At 44.4% G+C, this 23,049-nt stretch overlaps 2 protein-coding genes across 2 annotated transcripts; both read left to right on the top strand.

The window, feature by feature from the left end:
* The first annotated feature begins 221 nt into the window (after positions 1-221).
* Positions 222-6,363, top strand: yipf3 (Yip1 domain family, member 3). Its single transcript, XM_015975822.3, has 9 exons — positions 222-414; positions 709-918; positions 2,790-2,896; positions 2,975-3,020; positions 3,108-3,200; positions 3,538-3,669; positions 3,749-3,862; positions 3,932-4,055; positions 6,208-6,363. The coding sequence occupies exons 1-9, from the start codon at positions 355-357 to the stop codon at positions 6,327-6,329; spliced, it is 1,008 nt and encodes a 335-aa protein (XP_015831308.1). The 5' UTR covers positions 222-354; the 3' UTR covers positions 6,330-6,363.
* Positions 6,364-13,295: 6,932 nt separating this feature from the next.
* dnph1 (2'-deoxynucleoside 5'-phosphate N-hydrolase 1) lies at positions 13,296-22,641 on the top strand. Its single transcript, XM_015975833.3, has 4 exons — positions 13,296-13,490; positions 21,993-22,064; positions 22,141-22,251; positions 22,328-22,641. The coding sequence occupies exons 1-4, from the start codon at positions 13,355-13,357 to the stop codon at positions 22,441-22,443; spliced, it is 435 nt and encodes a 144-aa protein (XP_015831319.1). The 5' UTR covers positions 13,296-13,354; the 3' UTR covers positions 22,444-22,641.
* Positions 22,642-23,049: the final 408 nt, after the last annotated feature.

Below are 23,049 nucleotides of genomic sequence, written 5' to 3'. Positions count from 1 at the left end.
TAACAGTTCCCTCCACTGAATGTGCTAATGCTACAGTTGTAGACCTAGACCCGTGCTGACTACCAGATTGTGTCAAGTGTGCAAAAATAAAGTTATAAAGATTTGAGTACTTGGTTTAACCTGCTGACGGCGGAGATCCACGCTCCGGCCCAGAAGGGGGCGGTAATCTCCTCACGTTGTTTAACGAAGAAGAATCTCCAGCCAATGAGGGCGGAGCATGAACTGCGTCATTTACAGCTAAAAACATCAAAACCCGAGTAGCTCGGTTCGAGTCCAGTTTCAGTCAGACAGACACCCAGCCCGCTGGAGACCCGTTCACCCAACACCGTGACCCGCTAAGCGGCTGCGGGTAACATGTCTGCGGGCTCCAGGAACACGGAACCGTGGGGAGGGTTTGACGACAACCTGATCCAGGTGAGCTAACATGCTAACGTGTCCACTAACACGGGTGGTGTTGGCCGCGTCATAACTAACCGAGTAGAACACTAGTGCGGTAATTATGAGAGAGAAGAAAGGGGATGGCAGCAGCAGATGCAGAGATGGAGAGTAAAGCCGGTGGAGGGGTGAGATGTACTCCAGCAGTCGGCCTGTAGCAGCATAGCTAAAGGGATGAGCCAGGATGTGTACTCTCTTAGAGCAGTCTCCCACTGATCATCTGCTCAGCTGAGCAGGACATTGGTTGAGTAATGTTCTGATTTGTCCTCCCAGGGTGGCAGCTCAGCTGTCATTGACATGGAGAACATGGACGACACATCTGGCTCCAGCTTTGAGGACGTTGGCGAGATGCATCAAAGGATGAAGGAGGAGGAGGAGGTGTCTGCAGAAGCCGCGGCAGCTGAAGACGACGGTGCAGATGATGGAGAATTTCTCGGGATGAAGGGGTTAAAGGGTCAGCTGGGTCGACAGGTGGCTGACGAGGTGAGTGCATCCAGTTGAGCGCTCTGTCCTACTGGCCGGTCGGAGCTGGCCTGTGCCCGTTACCATAGCAATGAAGAGCCTAGCTGAGTCTAGAGTGTATCCATCCATTCATTTTTTGCCACTTATCCAAGGTTAGGTTGTGGGGGCTGCAGCCTAAGCAGAGAGGCCCAGCCTTCCCTCTCCACAGCCACTTGGGCCAGCTCCTCCGGGGAATCCTAAGGTGTTCCCTGGCCAGGCGAGAGACAAAGTCCCTCCAGGGTGTCCTGGGTCTTCCTTTAAGTCTCCTCCTTGTTGGTCGTGCCTAGAAAACCTCACCCGGGAGGCCAGATGCTGGAGCCACCTCAAGTGGCTCCTCCAGCTTTCGCTCACTCGTGAACAAGACCCCGAGGTACTTAAACTCCTCCACTTGGGGCAGGACCTCATCCCTGATCTGGAAAAGGTATTCCACCCTTTTCCGACTAAAGACCATGGTCTCCGATTTAGAGGAGCTGATTCTCATCCCAGCTGCTTCACACTCGGCGGCGAACCGCTCCAGCGAAAGCTGGCGAAGCCAACAGGACCGCAGCTACTGCTGTTTGGGGCAGCAGCAGCTCAGGAGGTTGAGCGGGTTGTCCGGTAATCGGAAGGTTGCAGGTTCGATCCCGGCTCTGACCAGAGACTTCTGCTGTTGTGTCCTTGGGCAAGACACTTGGCACCTTTGCCTGCTGGTGGTGGTCAGAGGTGGCGCCTGTGCTCATGATAGCTCATCTCCATCAGCATAAGAATGGGTGATGGTGGAGTAAAGCACCTTGGGCGGTTGTAAGAAGCCGCTGTACAAATACAGACTTTTCCATTTACATCACCCTCAGGCCACCAACACCTCTGCTGTCCATAGAGGGAATGAACGCGTTTCAGATCTAAACATTCAGCCTCACGAGCTTCGCCCGAGGCTCCTCCTCTTCCTGTGGGCTCACGAGTCCCTGAACGGGGTCAGAAAGGTTATCTGTCTTACACCCTGGATCTCACACGTGTTGTACTTCAGTTTAAATGATGAATAGTGATGACTGTCATCCCCCAGCGTAGCCACTACTGGCCACAAGCAGCGTTACGGTGGTTTAATCCTCCTCCCGTTGTCCTGGAAGAAGGATGTGAAGCTCCTCTCGTCCGTGTCTGGTTTGATGACGACTACCAACATCTGTAGTCCTCTACGTCTTCTCACACGAAACCTAGAATAACTAATCAGCGCTTTCTTGGCATGAAAATGTGCGTTGGCACGTCAGGTGGGATCACAACGTGCCTTTTATCCTCTCGTAGACTCCCATTCATCTTTGTGGGCAGGTGGCGAGCCGTGGTCTGAAGTCGATGCTGTGTTTTCCTTTCCTTGGTGTCCCTCCATCACACACACACGCATGCTTTGCTTCTGGATGTGTCCTCAGCTGTAGTGGTGGTGTGATCCATGCAGATACGCCCTTGGGCACTTTTGTGATGCTTTCCAGGGTCAGCCTCTTTAGGTGGTGACTGGGGGCACAAACCTTGGAAGGATATCACATCACGGATTGAGAGACGTCGGTCCCACGTGTCTCAAACAGGAGCAAGTTTGTCTGTCTCCATGGCAATCTTCTTCTGCATCCTATCATATGACCGAGTCCATCTTGAGAACTTGTGAAACATCTAGAGCAGGTGTGTCCAACGCTGGTCCTCCAGCGTGTCCTGTGTGTGTGTTTTTGTCTTCGACACACACCGGGAGTGATGGAAGGAAAACCAGATCCTCCTTCTGTCTGGAACTCTTCTATCCTAGCTAGGTCTTCAGTGGGAGATGCAGCTTTTCCAGGAGCAGAAATAAGCTCCGCCCACTCGGCCCCTAGCTGAAATAACGTGTGTTCAACCTTCAGGTGTGGCAAGCGGGTAAGCGGCAGGCCTCCAAAGCCTTCAACCTGTACGCGAACATCGACATCCTGAGGCCGTATTTTGATGTAGAACCGTCGCAGGTTCGCAGCAGGTAGGCTGGCTTTCCACTTCCTGTTTCTGTCAGCTGTTTCCTGCTTTCTGTTGTGACTCTGAGGTGTAAACGTTTTAGGCTAATGGAGTCCATGATCCCCGTCCGCATGATCAGCTTCCCTCAGGTATGGTGGGCTCACCTGCACACACACACACACACACACACAGCTTCTCAGGTGTTCCTCCTCTGACCTACAGCACTTCCTGTGCAGAAGGTTGCAGGTGAGCTGTATGGACCGCTGATGCTCGTCTTCACTCTGGTGGCAATCCTGCTGCACGGCATGAAGACGTCTGGGACTGTCATCGTAAGCGCACACACACACACACACACACACACACACACACACACACACACACACACCTTAAAAGTAGTTTAATTCATCTTTTCCATCATGGTGGTGAAATGGGATCAGTCTGGTAGGTAGTTGTCATGGTAACCTGGGTCGAGCTGCTTGATCATCTCTCTGAAACACACACACACACAAAGGTCTTACCATGGAGCAGTCTGACATGTTCCACAAACCAGTCTGGCAGCTTCAGAAGGTGCTGATAGGTCATTTTGTCCACGTCCTTCAGATGTTCCCGCTCCACACACACTCCGACCAAGATAAGTAATGTGTGTGTGTGTGTGTTTTCCTGCAGAGGGAGGGAACTCTGATGGGCACGGCCATCGGTACCTGTTTCGGTTACTGGCTCGGCGTCTCCTCCTTCATCTACTTCCTGGCTTACCTGGTCAACGCTCAGATCACCATGCTGCAGATGCTCTCCCTGCTGGTCAGCACCAGGACCATTTGGTGCACTCTTTCTCACCTCAGTGTGACAGCTGAACCCACTTCCTGTGTCTTGTTGCCAGGGTTATGGCCTGTTTGGTCACTGCGTCGTCCTCCTCGTTACCTACAACATTCATTTCCACTTGCTGTTCTACGCCATGTGGCTTCTGATTGGAGGACTGTCCACGCTACGGATGGTATGAGCTCGTTTCCCATCAGGCCCCGAGGGTGTACTTCCTCTCAGGATTCATGTGTTTGTTTCTCAGGTAGCGGTTCTGCTTTCTCGGACCGTGGGTCAGACTCCTCGTTTGCTGCTCTGTGGGATGCTGGCTCTGCTGCACATGAGCTTCCTGCTGTACCTGCACTTCAGCTACCACCAAATCCTGGAAGGTCAGAGCCAGAACCTGGATCCGAACCAGGGTCCAGGCCCTAATCATGGAAATAGTCCCCGTCTGAATCGGACACTTGTTTAGAACCTAAACCAGAACTAGGACTAAAACAAGCTTTAGAACAGGACAGAACCAGTAATGATGTCCGTGGAGAAACCGCTGTCTCACATACCCGCTGTTAGAGCCTAGAATGACGCCTGTGGCCCACGGGACCCTGACGCGGTAGCACGGCTGAGCTGCTGTTGCTAGGAGGACCCGGTGTCGGTACAAGATCGGCTCGGGGTCCGTCGACTGCCGATGACGTCTAAGTAGTTGACTGGCTGAACATGAACCTTATGGAATTACGTAATCACGTTACGTTGTTATCACGGTACGTTGGTCCAGGCAAATCTTTCTGTAGGAAAGATGGACAACTTTTACAAAGAAATCCATCATTACCTCTTTGAAAATACACTTTTAGCATAGAGCTGCATGTATATTAGGGCTGAACGATTAACCGCGTGTGCAATTAAATTGCGATGTGACAAAAGGAGATTTTCTAATCGCAAAGGCTGCAATTTGGCAGCGAGTGGTTAGCGCAATGCTAATATACATGGAAAAACCCATAGGAATGCTAATGCTAATATCACCGATTACATTATTACAAATTATGAGTTAGAAACGTGCCAAATGATTACATTTGGAGTCTAATAGAAAGTAAAACTACCATCAATCAAATAAGTACAGACAGGTATTTTAGTAAAGCCAGAAAACTTTTAACTCCAGAGTTTTGGCTAGCAGCTATGAGCGTAACTGAACTACGCATGGACAAGACGTCAAAAACGCTAAACACAAAATACTTCAATAAACGGGACACACTTCTTTCCTGCAAATACAATTTCACAGGTGTTGCTAATACCTATGATTCTTCAAGGGATGTGCTCAAAGAGGAGTTCAACATTATGAATAAAATATAGTGTTTTATTTTACAAATACCATTATAAACACAAACTTACGTCTTAAGAAACATTATTTTATTAACGAAACTGCTAAATTCTTTCCAACAGTATAGATGTGTAGTGTATTTTGTCCGAGTGGGTTTGCCGTACTTTGACGTCATCGGCAGTCGAAGGACCCCGAGCCGATCTTGCACCGACACCGTCAGAGCGTGCTCTCTGGAGGGAACACTTCTTCTGTGAGCGTGCTCATCTTGTTAAGTTGCTACGGTAACCAAACTGGTTGGCAGCTCAGACAACAAAACTAACTCCAAACAGAACATCAGACTCGGCATTACAAATGTAGAACTTCAGTATAACTACACTTTACCATCTATATAGAAGAAAAAGAAACAATCTCTTCTACAGCGCCTCTCAAGATAAAATCACGAGGCGCTTCACAAAAACAGATTTAAAATGTATAAAAAAAGAATTTAGAAAATGATAAAAAATAAGTTTCAAATAAGCAAAAATAGACAATTCTGATTTTAAAAAATGCACAGAGAGAGAGAGTGAATAGGAAAGAGGAAAATCGGTGGGTCCTGGGGAAGGCGGAATAAGGAGAGGGTGGTGATGAATGTCACGCCAAACCTGAACAGGCGAGTTTACAGCTGCTTTTTAACCCTCCAGCATTGTTAATGGTCAGATGGACCATTGGAGACGGCCACAGAGAAGGAGCGCTCAGACAGATGAGAGGAGAACCACTCCAGAGCAGTTCCTGATAGGCCTACCCAGTCTCTCAGCCTCTCCAGTAGCAGGTGATGGTCAGCAGTGTCAAAGGCTGCTGTCAGGTCCAGCAGGACCAGAACAGATCAGTCCCCTGCATCACTGTGGGTCAGAAGGTCATTAGAGACCCTAAGAAGAGCTGTTTCAGTAGAATGAGCTCTACGAAAACCTGACTGGAAGCTATCATAGATGTTATGTTCATCAAGAGCACAAACTCCAGCCTGGAGGTCTGCTCCAGCCGACCGCACCATAAATGATGGCTGATGCCACCACTGAGTCATAGAAGGCCCTTAGGAGTGGCTCCTGCGCTTCAAAGGACCTCTGTCCAGAGTCCACTTGAGAGTTAATCAATAGTCCCAATCAGACTTGGTCTAGAGCCGATCAACAGATCCGATCAGACCAATCGGAAAGTCTGCCTTCTGGTTTTAATCCTGACTTTTTCTGCTGTTTCAGGACTGCTGGATTCTCTTGAAGGACACAACATGGCTCCCATCCAGCGGGTGGTCCGAGATGTTCCTGAAGTGACGCTCAACGCTACCGTGAGGAGCCTGGGGGGGATGCTGATGGCCCAGTGAAGGGGTGGGGTGGGGGGATGAGGGGGCTGCTTGTAACTTATCTAAGACTTTATTTCATTCACTTAAAGCATTTTAGATTTTTAGAGATCAATAACTTTATAGAGGACTCGTCTCTGTTTCGTGTTTAGTGGGAATCTCCGATTATCTCTGTTCTGATAAGTGTAGTTGTCTCTCTGCTAATACCTGCAATAAAGTATCAAAGTATTTCTACTCTTTAGTAGTTTTACTCTAATGAACGTGAAAGGTCAGACTTTGGTCAGTCTAAAGGTGCTGTAGAACAAAGAGCTTCACGAGTCGGTTAAAAAACCAAACAGGATAAAACGATGAGCGGAGTGAAAGTTACACTTTCATTAAGGTCCTCCTTCAGAGAGGGGGCTGCTGGGGCGGTGTGAAGGTCTAGAAGTCTGAAAATGTGTCTTAAATCTGCGCTGCCAGGTTCCTGTCTCCATAATGTGCTTGTGCCACTGTCAGGTTGACTTTCCATCTGGTTTGATTTTTTTTATATATATAAATCACAAAGTTTGTGTGGAAAGTCTCGACAGTTTTCAGACCCCTTTTGTGGAAAGCTTTACGACTGTCCTGGTCTAGTTCAGACCTACCTCAGGGCTGTACTTGTGCACAGACCTTTGTGTATTTCGTGTGTAGGAACTAATATACATATTGTGTAGTATTCTTCCTTTTGTACTTGTGCGTGGAAAATGTTCCTAAATATAAGAACACCTCGGACAAGGGAATTCCCTCCATTGCGTAGAATCCTTACTAAAACCGTACTTAAGCTCAGCAAAAAAATTGTACTTGCGCCAAGTAGGTTTGTGGTCTATCAAACATGGAGTACGCACAGCTGCACGCAATCTCCGCTTCATAAATCAGAGACTAACGAGAATGTTTCTCAGCTGCATTTTAGTCACGTCCCACCCTCGCCACGCCCACTTACTGCCATAAATGGTCGATGCAAAGTGCCTTGTGGATCTCATGCATATACATAAGCTGGTTCGTTGCAGCATTTCGATCACGGCCGCAGATCAAGGAAGCGCTACTTCACGAGCAGAAGTTGAGGTACTTGTGGGTGAGGTGGAGAAATGAAAGGAAGTGCTTTTGCAAAACAAGAGAAAATCCACGGAGTGACACAGCGTTGCTGCAGCCCTCAATGCTGAGTTCTTCAGAGAGATCTGTGGCAGATATTTAAAAAAAAAAGATCCAATCAGGATTCAATCCCCAGACTCAGATGAAAGTTACATGCACTAACCAGTCAGCCCAACAGAAATCTTTCTTGTCCAAGTAGCCAGGGCGCATGATCAATCGGGTCACAGTGACAGGACACACACTGTTACAGACGCATGACATTCTGTCTCAACCAGTCCCCCTGCTGATTTTCTGCATTCTGTATTCTGCGCTTCAGGCTGTGTGTGTGCGTGCGTGTGGGGGGTCTTATTCTGTGTGAAAACGAAGCAGTACAAGTGATAATCCTGCAGGTTTTCATAATTTTATCCTTCCAAGCAGCACTGCAGGTGCTCTCCATGTCCAAAATGTGAGTAAGCCAGGTCCTTAATCAACTCAGTTGCGCACATTTTTCCGCTAAGTTTCCTTTCATAAATCCCAAAGTTTGCGGGGAAAGTTGCTTACGCAGTTGTTGCACTCCCAAAACAGACAGGACTCCGTTTTCTGTTTGGCAACTTTATTTGCCCCACGCTGCATTGATTTTTTTTTTTGGCTTGTTCTCTCTGGAGCAGCGGGCGCGAACCACAAACCGACACCTTTACACACTGTCCACACAGGGCCTCTTCATGACGTAGCATCACCTTTTCTAGTCACTTCTGTGCCTGAACAAAAATAACTACAATTGTTTTTAATAATTGAACTTCATCGGAAGATTTACATTTGGCATCTGAGTTTTTACAACTACTGGACTGCCTTAATCTCCGACAGCATGTTGATGTTCCTACACATTCCAGAGGGCATACCTTGGATCTGGTTATTACAAACTCTGTACCCATTAGCAACCTTTTTGCGTATGATCTGGGGGTGTCTGACCACAAGGTCATTTCAGTGGAGTTGTCACTCTCTTGTTCACCCACAAATGCAAAGGGACAGATACGCTACAGAAACTTGAATAAGATCAACACAAAGATCTTCAGAATCTCTCCTCTGCTGAATGTTCCTCAGTCACTGAGTCAGTTGACTTCTACAACAAATCCCTCGGCAGTCTCCTTGATGTTCATGCCCCTGTCAGATACAGAACCGTCTGTTTTTCACGTTCAGTCCCCTGCTATACATGTTTGCTGAGGAAGATGAAGACAACTGGGCGTGTTCTCGAGCGTCGTCTACTGGCTTCAGGGCTCACTGTTCATAAGCAAGCTTACAGAGAACATCAGAAGGCATGTGCAAGAGCACTGAGAGCCGCAAGATCACAGTTTTACTCGAATGTCATTAACAATAGCTCTGGAAATTCAAAGCAACTGTTCTCTACTATAAATCGCCTATTCGCCTGTTGAAACCACAATTTCAATCTCATATGGAAGCTACAGAGGGGAACTGCAATAACATCATTACCTTCTTCAGGAAAAAAGTGGGTACCATCTGCTCGTCTTAATCGAGTTCCTCTGCACTTCCTGTCTTGTTGGATGACCCACAGCCAGGGAACTTTCAACCCTTTAGCTGTTTCTCTACAGTTACACAGCAAGAGGTTGAGGTCATTATCAGAAAGATGAAACCATCAAATTGTGCTCTGGACCCTTTTCCAACAGTTTTGGTTAAACCCAACATTTGTTCCCTACGTCCCCTGATTACCAGGATAATAAATCACTCTCTCCAGACCGGATATATTCCCGCTACATTGAAATCTGTCATCATTAGACCACTTTAAAAAAAATCAACTTTAGATCCAGAAGTACTTGCAAACTACAGGCCCATTTCTAACCTCCCATTTCTTTCTAAAATACTGGAAAAAGTAATTGCTGCACAGCTTCAGTCTCATCTAGAAGCAAATAATTTGTTTGAGAAATTCCAGCCCGGCTTCCGCTCCTGCCACAGCGTGGAAACAGCTCTGGTTAGAGTTACGAATGACCTGCCGATGTCGGCTGATGCTGGTCTCCCATCGCTTCTCATCCTGTTGGACCTGTCCTCAGCCTTTGATACTGTTGATCACAACATTCTGCTTCACAGATTATGTCACACTGTTGGACTCTCTGTACAAATGGTTCTCATCTTATCTTTCTGAAAAAATGGAGCATGTTGCCCTGGGAGAGGCTAAATCTGCTATACACAATGTCACCTGTGGTGTTCCTCAGGGTTCCGTGCTCGGTCCGATTTTGTTCGTATTATATATGCTTCCCCTGGGCCATATCATCAGCCAGCATGGTATTTTATTCCATTGTTATGCTGATGATACTCAGCTTTATCTCAGGATAAATTCCACCTCCTCGTCTACTCCGCCATCATCCACTTTGACCATCTGTTTGGAGGAGATAAAGTCATGGATGAAGCAAAATTTCCTGCAGCTAAATAGCTCGAAGACTGAAGCTATTTTAGTAGGCACCCCACACCAGGTTAGGTCATCTAACATCAACTGTATACCATTTCTGGTCAGGATATCCCACTGTCAACATCTGTTATAAACCTTGGGGTTAAAATGGACTCGAGTTTGACGTATGAGGCCCATGTCAAGTAACTGTGTAAAACGTCTTTTTTCCACCTCAGGAATATAGCAAAACTGAATCCAGCACTAACGTTTGCTGATGCGGCAAAGTTGGTCCATGCGTTTGTCTCCTCCAGGCTGGATTTCTGCCATGCACTTCTCATTGGGACTACTGGAAAAATCCTTCAAAAGCTGCAGTATATTCAGAACTGTGCTGCTAGGATCCTGATGAGAGGACGCAAATATAACCATATTACGCCCATTCTTAAATCTCTTCACTGGCTCCCTGTTTCATCTAGAATTGATTACAAGGTTGCCCTTCTCACTTACCAGCGTATATATGGGGATAGATAGAATAAACATAAATTATTAAAATAACTTGCCAAAGCAAGTATATATTAGTTTCATATTACTTGCAAATATTAAAGTCAAAGTAAAGAAAATCTATTCTGTGTATCTTCATTTGTCGTTTTATAAAATATTTTCTTTGAGGTTCTAGAGATTTGCTTTTTTGTTTCTTGGACTGGGTGTTAACCTTAAATTTTGTTTGCTGCTTCTGTGTATTTTTTTTTTTACTATTTTCTGTAAATTAAATCAGGTATTGAGTTTTTATTTATAAGTTGATATGGTAAGTTATAAGGTATCTTAAAACGCATATTTAAGATGACCTCGGTTTACAAACTACAGCTAGTTCATCAGAAACAAATCTTGTTGACATTAAAACGGTAAGTCTATGGGAAATTGAAAGGATAGGGGAAAACGGCTGGAAAATGGAGTGAAATAAGGGGAGTTTCCTGCTAAAACTGATTTATTTAATAGCCACTTCTCTAATGTTAATAAAAAATTCAAACCTTGTGAAAATCGGTTGAATATTGAGAAAGTTAAGAGTTGTTTAAGTAGTGCATGCACCACTAAACACCAGTGTTGGAGGGGGCAGGTGTCCGAAGTAAAATGGCCCCCCCGCGTACGGACTTCAGGGTCAATTGACGAACAGCGTGGGTAAGGGATCTAGCTAATATATATATATATCTATGGATTCAATCCTTTATAGGCAATTAAGGCTCACACGCGTCCACAGGCAGACCCTGTTAATCGATACTAGATAAATGAGAATAGAAGGAAATGACAGAGCCTCGTTCTTCATCCAGACAGAGGAATAATTGTTCGAATGCTGTAAAGCATTCAAACTATAGTGATCCTGTTTCTCTCTATAGTTATTAGTCGGTTTATTATTCTGCTTCCGTACATTTGTTGGCATTTAACTACTTCCACAATTCTACAACTATTTACAAAATTTTGGTATCAAAACGTTCAGCTCGTTCAGCTTATGCCGGCAATGACTTTTGGTAATAAAATATTTTATACTTTTTGAGATATTCAGCTTTTCTGCGATTTTTGGTCCCATTGAAATGAATGGGATTGCTCAATTTTCAGCTAAATCCTATCACTTTTTTGAACTTTTACTCTTATAGGTTAACTTTAACCTAGAGACTTCATTCAGGTTTCAACAAACTCACAAGACTTTCAGCTATTACTGGTTAAAAAATATTTTTGATATCTATTACAGTTTTTCTAAAATCACAGGTTGAAGTTGAGGTACGGCTTGAGATTTTCAGAAAAAATCACAAAAATTATAATGGGCAGAGATAGGAGCAATGACCCTCCTTTGCTCCATTTCTGGCATTGTCCTGAGAAAACTGTAAGTCCGATTGAAATGAGACACACGCTGGCTTGCAGCTAACGGATATACCTTCATTTTGAGCTATAAATAATGAATGTACTCCAAACATTGTGGTCGTACGGTTCATTTCTTTGAGAATATTTGAATTTAAAAAAATGTCTCTCACCACTCTAAACTGAAAATTCTGCACTCTACCTTCACATTTTCTGGAAACAACTCTTTCCAACACAATGAGAGCACGAGTTTTAGCTACCAATCATGTTTCTCGAATTCCTGTCCAATCATTGGGAGAGGAGGGCAAGTTTCTGTCAGAGCTGTAGAAAGAGAGAGTTACGACACTCTGAACTCGCCGACTCGCGGTCACGTGGTTCATGGAGCTCTCAGTTCCAAACATCCCACAGCGCCGTAAGTCAGTTTGAACGGCGTATGGTGGGACAAATCATACAAATTTTATATAATCACATTTCCCCTGGCGATTTGTGGTAATTATTGAATAATATTATATATTACGTCCTAACTCCTTCACAAAGTAGCCTATTTATATTTTTCCGAGCATTTGTAAGAAGACAAACACCCGTGACTGTTCTACATTACAGGAACACGACCGTCCTAACACATTGCAGAACACATTTAGACCACATACATTACTATAATATACTATAGCAATACATTTGATGCAGTAATGCAACACACTGCTCTAAAATAAGCATATTTAATAACTTTAAGTCCTACAAGAACCCTAAACTGGAGTTGTAACATCCATTTTAAAGTGTTTATTGAAAGCTAGAATTCTGCTCCAGCTTACCTTGAAGAAAACATGTAGCTGTTTATGCTTTCAATGATGATCTATTATGTTCAGTAGAATTCATTTTACAATCGTTACTCTATAATTTTATGTGAAGACAGTACATGCATCTATAACCCGTTTATCTGGCTTCTATAGCCTTACTAATAGCAACTAATTAAAAAGAAAATTTCAATAAAACTGTATGGTCAAACAAGGTAGATAAAAAAGTGGTATTTGTGAAAAAATGAATACAAACTTGTACAACATGTATAATAGCATTTTTAATAAAGCATTTTACCAACATTATGTTTAGTCATTACATATGCACAAATAAGCTGAATCATTAATTATGAGCAATGTACTCAAGACCTAATGAAACTCTTTTGAATAACTTTATTTTGATCATTATTAAAATAAAATTTGTCAGTGGGTTAAAATTTAAATGACTAATTTTAGGGTTGGATAAAAATTTAAAATGTAATTTTGCATCTCTATATTTTTGGCTTTGCTCAATATTTCTATATGTACAAAAACTGTATTTTAATAATACCTTTGTAGGTTGATTATCTTACCGTGATTCTCTGAGATGGATTCACTTTGAAGTTGACTTTGTTGGGGGAACTTTTCATGTCGGACAACCCTGGGTTTGGTCTGTCAGGTGACTTGCACACGGAGTTTCACAAGAACCAGTTACACTGTCTGTGTGTTTGTGTAAAACACCTTTAACAGTTTGAATCTAACATCAAAAACACAAGAATGCGAGAAAACACGGAGTGTAACGTAAATCTAGTTGTACAAAGAAATCGCCTGACAGCCAACGTTCACCTGCGAGTCTGTGCGCAGGACACTAAAGCCCTCGGATTTATTTGGCGGGAAGCAGCCGGAAGTAGCTGAAACCAGCTGCTGGGACGAGAGGAGGCAGGATGAAGATTTATTTCTGTGGTAGCATCCGCGGTGGCAGAGAGGACGTGCACGTGTACCAGAAGATCACGCACAAGCTGAAGGACTACGGGAGCGTACTAACCGAGCACGTGAGCGACCCGGAGCTGAGCGATACAGGTGACAATTAAACACACGCACACAAGCTTCCTGATAATCGCGCATAGTTTAAGTTACCGTAATGTCTAGAATTGAATGACAACAAAAGAAGGGAGAGCCGCCAGAACACCGGTGTCCAGCACGTTTTAGTGTTTTTATGCTCCGACACACCACTCCCGTATTGCCACAAGTGGTTGAATCACCTGCAGAAGCTCATCAGGCTCTGCAGAAATGTGTTAATCACCTGCTGATTGAAATCACGTGTGTTGAACTACAAACTACAGTTACCTGCTGGATACAGACCCTCTGGGCCCGGAAATGAAAACTCCTGTCATAATAATCCTGGACAAAGCACCACTCGTTATCGCTTATAGGGAGCCTAACCTTTCCTTTCCTGGGTCATGTGGCAGCTCCAGAAAGGTTTTTCTGCTGGTGCTATGAAGGAAGTGGTCATGCGTATTGTTCTCTAAAACACTTTCAACATTAGAAGACACACATGCGTGCACAAAACCTCAACGTCTGAAACAATCATTAATATACATCATAAACACACACGGCCACACAGAAAACCGTCTGTAGTGTCGCAAGGAATCAGCTGTGTTCCCCAGATGAAAACAAACGTATATGAAAACAAACTTTGTCAGAAGGAAAATGTTTAATTTACCATCACGTCTTCATAACGGGACAATCCTCCTGTTGTGGTCGAGGGCAAAGGTGTCACTAATTGTGCTGCTGTCCAGTGTCCATGTTCTTAATGGGTTAATAGATCACTTGTTCGATTGTCCCCACTGCTGTTCCTCAGGTAGTTTTTAGACGTCGCAAACATGAAAAACTACGCTCACAGCTCTCTGATGTGACAGGAAGGGTCAAAGAAATGGATATCAGTTTAAACAAGTCCTGAAATGCATCTTTGTGAGGCCACGTAAGAGGTAGATGCCCCTGCTCTTCTTCTGCAGCAAACCCAGTGGAGCTCTGCTGCCAAGTTCTCCTCACTGACTCCATAGTGATGGGCCACAGGCAGAACGCATTGTTTGTCGAGGAAGAATGAATGTTTGGGGCTTAATGCTGGCAAACCTTGCAGTGCATTGTTTGTTTCTGATGAAAAACGCTGCTGAAACTCCGCCAACATTCTGTCTATAACAGGATAGAAGGACTGTGTTTTCAGGTCATCCATGCTGCAAAAACCAGCTCCTTCTATTTGGGCATCCACAATAAAACCCTCCAGGTATTTGGCTGTTTGAGTTTGCCTTTTCTCCCGTTGTGCAGTCTGTGTTGCTACTCCCGTCTTCATGCACAGCTCCTCAGCTTGCTTTCGGAGCATTTCCCATTTTTCTTCTGTGCTCTTTTCTGATATTGCAGAGATTACAGCACGAGTCAGGTCGTCTGCTGCCACAAGATCCAAATTGGGAGACTGTAGCTGATCAGACATGAATTTAGTTGTTCTAAAGATGCAGAACAAACTTCTCATCTATAAGTGCACTGACAGCTGTAGCCTCTGTTCTCCGTTTCGCGTTTTTCTGCTGAACAATTTCACACAGTGTAGCCATGGGAGTGTTTTTTTTTTTGACAGCGCATAGTGAATCATCCTGGCATGCCCAGCGAGTGTCACTCAGGCCTAGTCCACACGTAGCCGGGTTTTTTAAAAACGAATATCCGCCCCTCCAAAAACTTGCATCCACACCACCGCGTTTTAAAATAAAACTGTCCACACGTACCCGGACATGCCAGACCTGTAGGTGGCAGTACTTCCCCCGTTCTTAACCTCGTCCTTCGTCTGCGGTCTTCCGCAAGGAGCAGTAAATCCGCTTGCAAAAACAAACAAGCAGAAAGCGCTTGGACAATTGATAAAGCGAGCGCAGCTCTGAGGGCATCCATGCTGTCGGCTAGTGTAAACACAGGTCGCACACGTGATGTCAGCATTTTTTCGTCGTGGAAAGTGACGTTGCGGACCTTAAAACTCCGGTTTTGTCTGTTCACACGCAGACACCCAAAACGGAGAAAACGCAGATCTTCACTTTGGCCGGAGTTTTAAAAAAGATCCGTTTTCGTGTGAAAAAACTCTGTTTTTGTGTGGATGACAGACCAAAACGTAGAAAAATATCTACGTTTTGGCAGATCCCCGGCTACGTGTGGACAGGGCCTTAGTCTCTTGAGCTCTATGCGCTGCCCTGCTGATATGAGCTCATCCTGCTTTTTTCAGAAAAGATCATATGGACCACTGATCCTGGAAAAAACCTGTGAAGGCATTTGCAGTGTCTCAAAAAAATCTGCTGCAGCAACAACATTATGCGCACAGTCGACTAACACAAGATCCAGGCTGTGAGCATTGCAATGCATATAAACTGCTTGTGGCACTTCTTTTTTAAACTTTTCCTGCACTCTGTTGTTGCATCCATACGTAACCGTGGCGCCATCATAACACTGGCCGACGCCATCATAACACTGGCCGACGCAACAGTTCATGTCAATAGCTGAGTGTCAGCTTGATGCTGCGAGTCTGCGTCCAATCCATCTGCTGGGGTGAAATGCAGAAATTCCTCCTCCGCTCTCCCTGACTCTGGCTGCAAATAATGCACTAGAACTGAAATGAGTTATTTTTTTGCTGATGTCCTTACTTTCATCCACCAATATGGCTAAATATTCAGCTTCCTTCACCTCGTCGCTGATTTGTTTTATCATGTCAGCCATTATGTTAAAAATCTCGTTCTGTATTTCATGGGAGAAGAAGTGGAGGTGGTTGAGGAATACAAATACCTTGGAGTTCACCTGGACAACAGACTGGACTGGAGAAAGAACAGCGAAGCCGTTTACAAGAAGGGACACAGCAGACTGCACTTCTTGAGGACGCTTAGGTCCTTCAATGTCTGTAGCAAGATGCTGCAGATCTTCTACAAGTCTGTTGTTGAGAGTGTAATCTCTTCAGCCATCATCTGTTGGGGTAGTAGCATCAGAAGCAGGGACCTGAAAAGGCTCAACAGCCTGATAAAAAAGGCTGGTTCTGTTCTGGGGACGACTGTGGAACCACTGGAGGAGATGATGCAAAGAAGGATTCTCCAGAGAATCAAGAAAATGATGGACAACCCTGAGCATTCTCTTCACAAGACTGTCCGACAACGGAAGAGTGTCTTCAGTCAGAGGCTTCTTCAGTTTGGCTGCAACACTGACCGCTACTGAAGATCCTTCCTGCCAACAGCCATTGTAATATACAACAACTCTTTGATGACTTGATTATTCTTTTTATTCTGAGCTACTACAGCAATCAATTTCCCTCTGGGATTAATAAAGTGTTTTTGAATTGAATTGAATTGAATGATGAACATACTTCCCATTAGATGGATTAGTGGCCAATTTCTTTTGGACTGTTGAATCAAACTTTCCAATAACATCCAACATCTCAGGAAAATGATCTTTGTTTGCTGAACCCTCATCCTCACTGTGACCGCGCTGTGTGGCGCACTTTCCACCACACCCATCATGTACCTTCGGGTTAGGGAAACTAAATTAGTTCATTTAAACTCACTCCATGCCTCCATTGAAAATTTGTATCCAGCGCTTTCGTGATGATTTTTCAAAGATGCAGCTGCTTTTCGCCAGTTACTGAAGCCAAGTGTTGTAAATGCGGGCTCCAAGTGAAATCCATAGCCTCCCTTTAGAAAATGCAGACAGCTAAAGCAAAACGTAGCACCTTTGCTCACCCTATATTCCACCCACGTATGCTGATCCAGCCAACCTTTGCTGAAACAGCATTTCGGTTGTGTTATCTTTAAAATAATCTATTACCTCCCCAATTTATTTTACAAAGTCATCATCTAATAACCATTTTGGATTTAGACTCCACCTGGGTGGATCTCTTACATGAGCTTTATCTATATACGTAAATCCGCATGGTCCGTGATCAGATGGCAGTATAATGTCATAAAAACAGTCATCTATTTTAGAGATTAGTGTAGCTGAGTCCAGAAAATAATCAATTCTAGAAAAAGTTTTATATACTCCAGAATAACAGGAATATGCGGTTTCGTCCTGCTTAAAGTGCCTCCACACATGGATCAAACTGAGCTCCTTTAAAAAGTGTTTAATAGTTAATAGTGTGTGTTTGGTCAACCCCTGTGGAACGGTCCCTGGCTGGGTCCAATGTGCAGTTCCAGTCCCCTGCAATTACACATGCGCCTGGGAGGGAGGAAAGAGTCCAGAAGAGGTCAGTGAAGAAGGTTGGGTCGTCCACATTCGGACCATAAACATTTACTAGATTCAGACTAACGTCAAGCAATGAGCCCTGTAAGATTAAATATCTGCCACGTTTATCTTCAGTCGTATTTGACACTTGAAAAGGAACTGAGCTATGGATAAGGGTCACAACTCCGTGTGCCTGTGAATGAAGTGAGGCTGTATAAACAGTCCCCTGCCATCTTCTACTTATTTTAATATGATGTTCTCTAACAGTATGAGCCTCCTGTAAAATATGATATTTGAACCCGAGTATCTTAACGTATTCATGGCTTGTTTAATCTTTTTAATTTTCTGTAAACCTCTACAATTCCAGGACATAAATTTAAGCCTCACACTCTGACATTTGACAAGAGAAGGGAGAATGTAATTCTGGTAGGCTGTTTGATTGGGCAAGATTAACCACAGAACAACAACGCCACCAACTGGCTGAACTGCAGAACCAAAAACGGTACACTTCGATAATGTCGGAGGTGCAGCAAGGAGCGCCGAACTCGGCGTGGTCTCATTGGCCCGACCTAGCGGCACCGGGCCCGGCGTGGTTCCATCCGCCTGGCCCGGCAGTGCCGAACCCGGCGTGGTTACGCCGGCCCAGGCCAGCGGCACCGAGCCTGACGTGGTTCTGTCAGCCCGGCCCAGTGGTACCGAGCCCGGCGCAGAACCCGGCATAGTTCCGCCAACTGGGCCTAGCTACACCGACTCCGGAGGGGTGCTGCTAAGCCGGGCCCAACAACATTCATCGCGTCGCGGTGAGCCCGGGACCAGAGGACGACGGTTGCAGATGAGTGGAAGAGATGCCAGCAGGAAGAGCCGGTGGACGAGGTAAAGAAATGGCAACAGAAGACCTGGAGGAGATCAAACGACCTCTGAACTTTATGTCAGGTGAACTGTCAAAAGTAACATCAGAGCAGGATCGGTTACTGAGACTGATGGAGGAGGAGAAAGAGCTTAAAATACTGTTAACTGAAAAAGATAAGAAGATTTCGGCCTTAGAGCAAAGAGTTGATGAACTTGAACAATATACAAGACGAGAGGATTTGGTGATAATGGGACTAGAAACCCGAAACAGAAGCTACGCAAAAGCAGTAGCAAATCATGACTCAGCAGAAGAGGCTTCAGACAAAGAACTTGAGACACTAGAGCAGCAAGTTGTTACTTTTCTGCACAGCAAGAACATAACTATTCAAAGAGATGCTATTTCAATATGTCATGCACTGCCTAAAAAATTGAGAAAGCTAAACCAACTATTATTGGAAGGTTCACCAGCAGAAAACAAAGAAACAGCGTTCTGTTACAAGCAAACAAGCTAAGAGGCACCAATGTGTATATAAATGAACATGTAACCAAAAAAATGGGACAATGGCTAGAGAGGCACGGATGCTAAAAAAGCAGAAAAAAATTGTAGCTCCATGGACAAGGAACGGGAGTGTATGGATCAGAGAAGAAGAAGGGTCACAGGCTAAGATAATAAAGGAGCTGGGAGAACTGGAAAATTTTACTAAACAGTGAAAGTTGGAAGAGGGATGTAGAATCAAGTTAAATCTCCTATAGCATCACATAAATGAAATACAAGTAAACCACAACACAAGCATATGGACATAACAACAAATACATATGAGGAACCAGAATACAAGATGGGGCTGCTCGATTATGGCAAAAATAATAATCACGATTATTACGACTGAAATTGAGATCTCGATTATTTGGGACGATTTTTCAATTTATGTTGATTTTATTTGTTTTTGTTCAGCCATAAAATTGCTCAGGGCACAATCAGGACAAAAATAAATAAGAAACAAGATGATCACTAAATAACTCCTGATTCCCAGGATAAAAAGACCAATATACTTATAGCTCATAGTTTATGACCCAAAGGCTATAGACCTTGGTTTAACTCATTTAAGTCTAACCAGTACAGACCCAAATACCAATATCTTGCAAATACTGACAGCAAGAATTATACAGTGGCATTTATAACAAATAAATGCAAATAAATTGATGTTCACAAAATGTTTCATAACATTTACTGAAGTTGTGTCAAGGTGCTGTAGGAGAGTGCACTAGCACCGTGTCCTCAGAGAGATTAGTTATTATTTATCAGCGTGAGGAACTTATTCTACCTTATTTATAAACTATTTATTTACAAGTCCATCAGTTAATGTAATAAATGTCCCAACCACAGCTGCACCCCCCACCCCCAAACTGGTCTCACAGCAATCGGGGCAAGCTGCATGTGTGTTTAGCACGCCGCACGCGCACATTTAGCTGTTTTTAGTGGTTCAGGAGTCCGCAGGTGCGGTGTGTGTGTCACTCACTCTGGTTAATCCAACAGGGAGCCGGCTCCGAGAGCCGTTTTTTTAGCGACTGACACATCACTACATCATTCCCTTTCCTAATGTCCTGAATGACGGTCCGGAGCGCAGGCGGAGTGTTTAGCTAACCTGCAGGAAATCTCGACGACGGTTATCCAGAAAGTAGCTAAGGGTTACCAGAGATGTTTCTGAGGTGTTTGCTAGGTACTTTTAAGATTTAAAAAGTCAAGAAGGGGGTCTGAGAAGCTGTTAGAAATAGCATCAAAGTCGCTAAGTTGGCAACACTGTAGGGAGGAGCGCTTCATTTGCAACTCAGGGCAGCGCAAGTGGGAGGAGCAAATAATCTGCTAGTTTTGTTTTTATAATCCTTCAAAACTCAGATCGTAATCGTGATTAAAAGTCGATTAATTGAGCAGCCGTACAGCTGAGTATGAATTAGCTGAGATGAGAATCAGCTCCTCTAAATCCGAGACCGTATGGCCTTGAATCGGAAAAGGGTAGAAAGCCTTCTCTGAGTCAGGAATGAGGTCCTGCCCCAAGTGGAGGAATTTAAGTATTTTGGGGTCTTGTTCACGAGTGAGTGCTCCGTCTGCAGTGATATGGGCGTTGTACCAGTATGTTGTGGTAAAGAGAGAGCTGAGCCGGAAGACGAAGCTCTGGATTTATCGGTTAATCTACATTCCTGCTCTCACCTATGGTCACAAGCTTTGGTTAGTGACCAGAAGAATGAGATCGCCAGTACAAGCGGCCAAAATGAGTTTTCTCTGCAGGGTGGCTGGGCTCTCTCTTAGAGGTAGGGTGAGAAGCTTGGTCATCCAGGAGGGGCTTGGAGTAGACCTGCTCCTCCACATCGGGAGGAGGCAGTTGAGGTGCATCTGATTAAGATGCCTCCTGGACACCTCCCTGGTGAGAATTTCCAGGCACATCCAACTGAGAGAAGATCTAAAGGAAGGCCTAGGACACTCTGGAGGGACTATATCTCTTGCCTGGTCAAGAACTGCCTTAGGAGACCCTCGGAGGAGCTGGCCCAAGTGGCTAGGGAGAGGGAAGTTGAGTCCTTTCAACTTAGGCGGTTGCCCTCGCAGCCTGACTCCGGATAAGCAGAAGAAAATGGATGGATTGTTAAAAGGGACTGTGGGACATTTGAGTTGTGTACAGTACAGGCCAAAATTTGGACACAACCTCTCATTCAATGTGTTGTCTTTATTTTCATGACTATTTACAATGGGAAATTATCACTGAAGGCATCAAAACTATGAATGAACGCATGAGGACTTATGTACTTAACCAAAAAAGTGAAATAACTGAAAACACGTTTTATATTCTAATTTATTCATAATAGCCACCCTTTGCTCTGATTTCTTGTTAGGGATTTTATCAATATATTTATCAATAAACCCATTTCCTGCAGTCGAAGAGAAAAGGGAGACAGACCAAATTAGCAGACAAAGTCACCAGATTGCAATCTGTGGCAAAAGCACGAGGCAAATGCCCCGAGTTCCTCTTGCAAGTTTATTTTATAACATGAGATAAGGAAAGAACAGGTGTGTGTGCACGTGTGTGTGTGTGTGTGTGTGAGAGAGAGAGAATGCTTCAGGCATAAGGTAATACATTTGTTAATAGGATTAAAATAATCAAATATAAAATTTCCATAACATTACTGCTTTGAACACTCTGGCATTCTCTTGATGAGCTTCCAGAGGTAGTCACCTGAAATGGTTTTCCGCCAGTCTTGAAGGAGTTCCCAGAGGTGTTTAGCTCTTGTTGGCCCCTTTATAAATGGTCATGGTCATGAAAATAAAGGAAACACATTGAATGAGAAGGTGTGTCCAAACTTTTGGCCTGTACTGTATCTCTAGCGCTTAACTGGGATTAGATAGATAGATAGAATCGTGATATGATTGTTTTCCATATTGCTCACTGATACTCGACTCTGAATGGGGGTACAAAAGTGCGGGTCATTTATCAGTATATTATTGGACAGGAGAGGACGGGACCGTGGAGGGAGACCGAGCCATCCATGACCGAGATGTGGACTGGCTGCAACAATCTGACGGTGAGCTGATTATTCACAAATCAGGTAATGTGAGAATTGTCTGCAGACTGTGACCTTTGACCTTTGTTTATATCAGTAATCGTTGCCGAGGTCACGCAGCCATCTCTGGGGGTTGGCTACGAGCTGGGTCGAGCCGTTGACATGAAAAAGAAGATTTTGTGTCTGTTCAGGCCATCGTCAAGACGCAGTGAGAGACATCCTAAATGCCAGCATCTCCTTTCTAATTGGCTGTTGGCCCACTAACTTCCTCTGCATGTTTGCAGCGCTGTCGGCCATGATTCGAGGAGCTGCAGATGGTGAGCGTTTTGTGGTGAGAGACTACAGTGAAGACCAGGTTGAGCAAGTTCTGGATGAATTCTTCAGCAGACCTGGGATCTGAGATGCAACCAGTCAGATGGCAGTGTCACTCCGCCCACCAACATTATCATGGCAACCAGCATACATCTGGCCAGGAGAGGCTTTAGCTTTACTGTAAAAGGTCAACCCCATTTGCTGTTCCAACAAATCAACTTGTAGTGAAAACTTTGACCCAAACATCTTAGGTCTGTTCTTGCTGTGTCTTGTTTCTAATTCCATGCTGTCGTTCTTTTTTAAAACAAACGGTTTCGTTACCTGTTTTTCGCTACGTTTCGTCTGCGGCTGCAGACTTCCTCAGGCTGACGCTGATGATGATTGACCATCAGCGTCAGCCTGAGGAAGTCTGCAGCCGCAGACGAAACGTAGCGAAAAAACCGGTAACGAAACAGTTTCTGTGTTTTTTGAAAAAGAACGACAGCATGGAATTAGACCCAAACAAATCAGTAAACCTGCAAATGATGTATTCAAGTTCTGACTGTCCTGGTTCTGGGGAAATTGACTTGTTCTTGTTCTAGATTCAATGAAAACATAGAAATTGTTTCTAATTGTTGTGATAAAATCAAGCCAAAAGTAGAATGTAAAGTAATATGTTCCTTGTAGTTGAATAAAGACATCTTGGGTGGTCAAC

Source organism: Nothobranchius furzeri, chromosome 12, assembly GCF_043380555.1.
Source record: "Nothobranchius furzeri strain GRZ-AD chromosome 12, NfurGRZ-RIMD1, whole genome shotgun sequence".
In the NCBI taxonomy this organism is placed as follows: Eukaryota; Metazoa; Chordata; class Actinopteri; order Cyprinodontiformes; family Nothobranchiidae; genus Nothobranchius; species Nothobranchius furzeri.
This window is presented reverse-complemented; position numbering and strand designations above follow the sequence as displayed.

Excerpts from the sequence above, each read along its gene's own strand:
- dnph1 (XM_015975833.3), top strand. The coding sequence starts at position 13,355 with ATGAAGATTTATTTCTGTGGTAGCATCCGCGGTGGCAGAGAGGACGTG. Across the intron at positions 22,065-22,140 it reads CTGGCTGCAACAATCTGACG|TAATCGTTGCCGAGGTCACG; the intron begins GTGAGCTGATTA and ends TGTTTATATCAG. Across the intron at positions 22,252-22,327 it reads CAGGCCATCGTCAAGACGCA|CGCTGTCGGCCATGATTCGA; the intron begins GTGAGAGACATC and ends GCATGTTTGCAG.
- yipf3 (XM_015975822.3), top strand. The coding sequence starts at position 355 with ATGTCTGCGGGCTCCAGGAACACGGAACCGTGGGGAGGGTTTGACGAC. Across the intron at positions 2,897-2,974 it reads CCGTCGCAGGTTCGCAGCAG|GCTAATGGAGTCCATGATCC; the intron begins GTAGGCTGGCTT and ends TAAACGTTTTAG. Across the intron at positions 3,863-3,931 it reads GACTGTCCACGCTACGGATG|GTAGCGGTTCTGCTTTCTCG; the intron begins GTATGAGCTCGT and ends TTTGTTTCTCAG.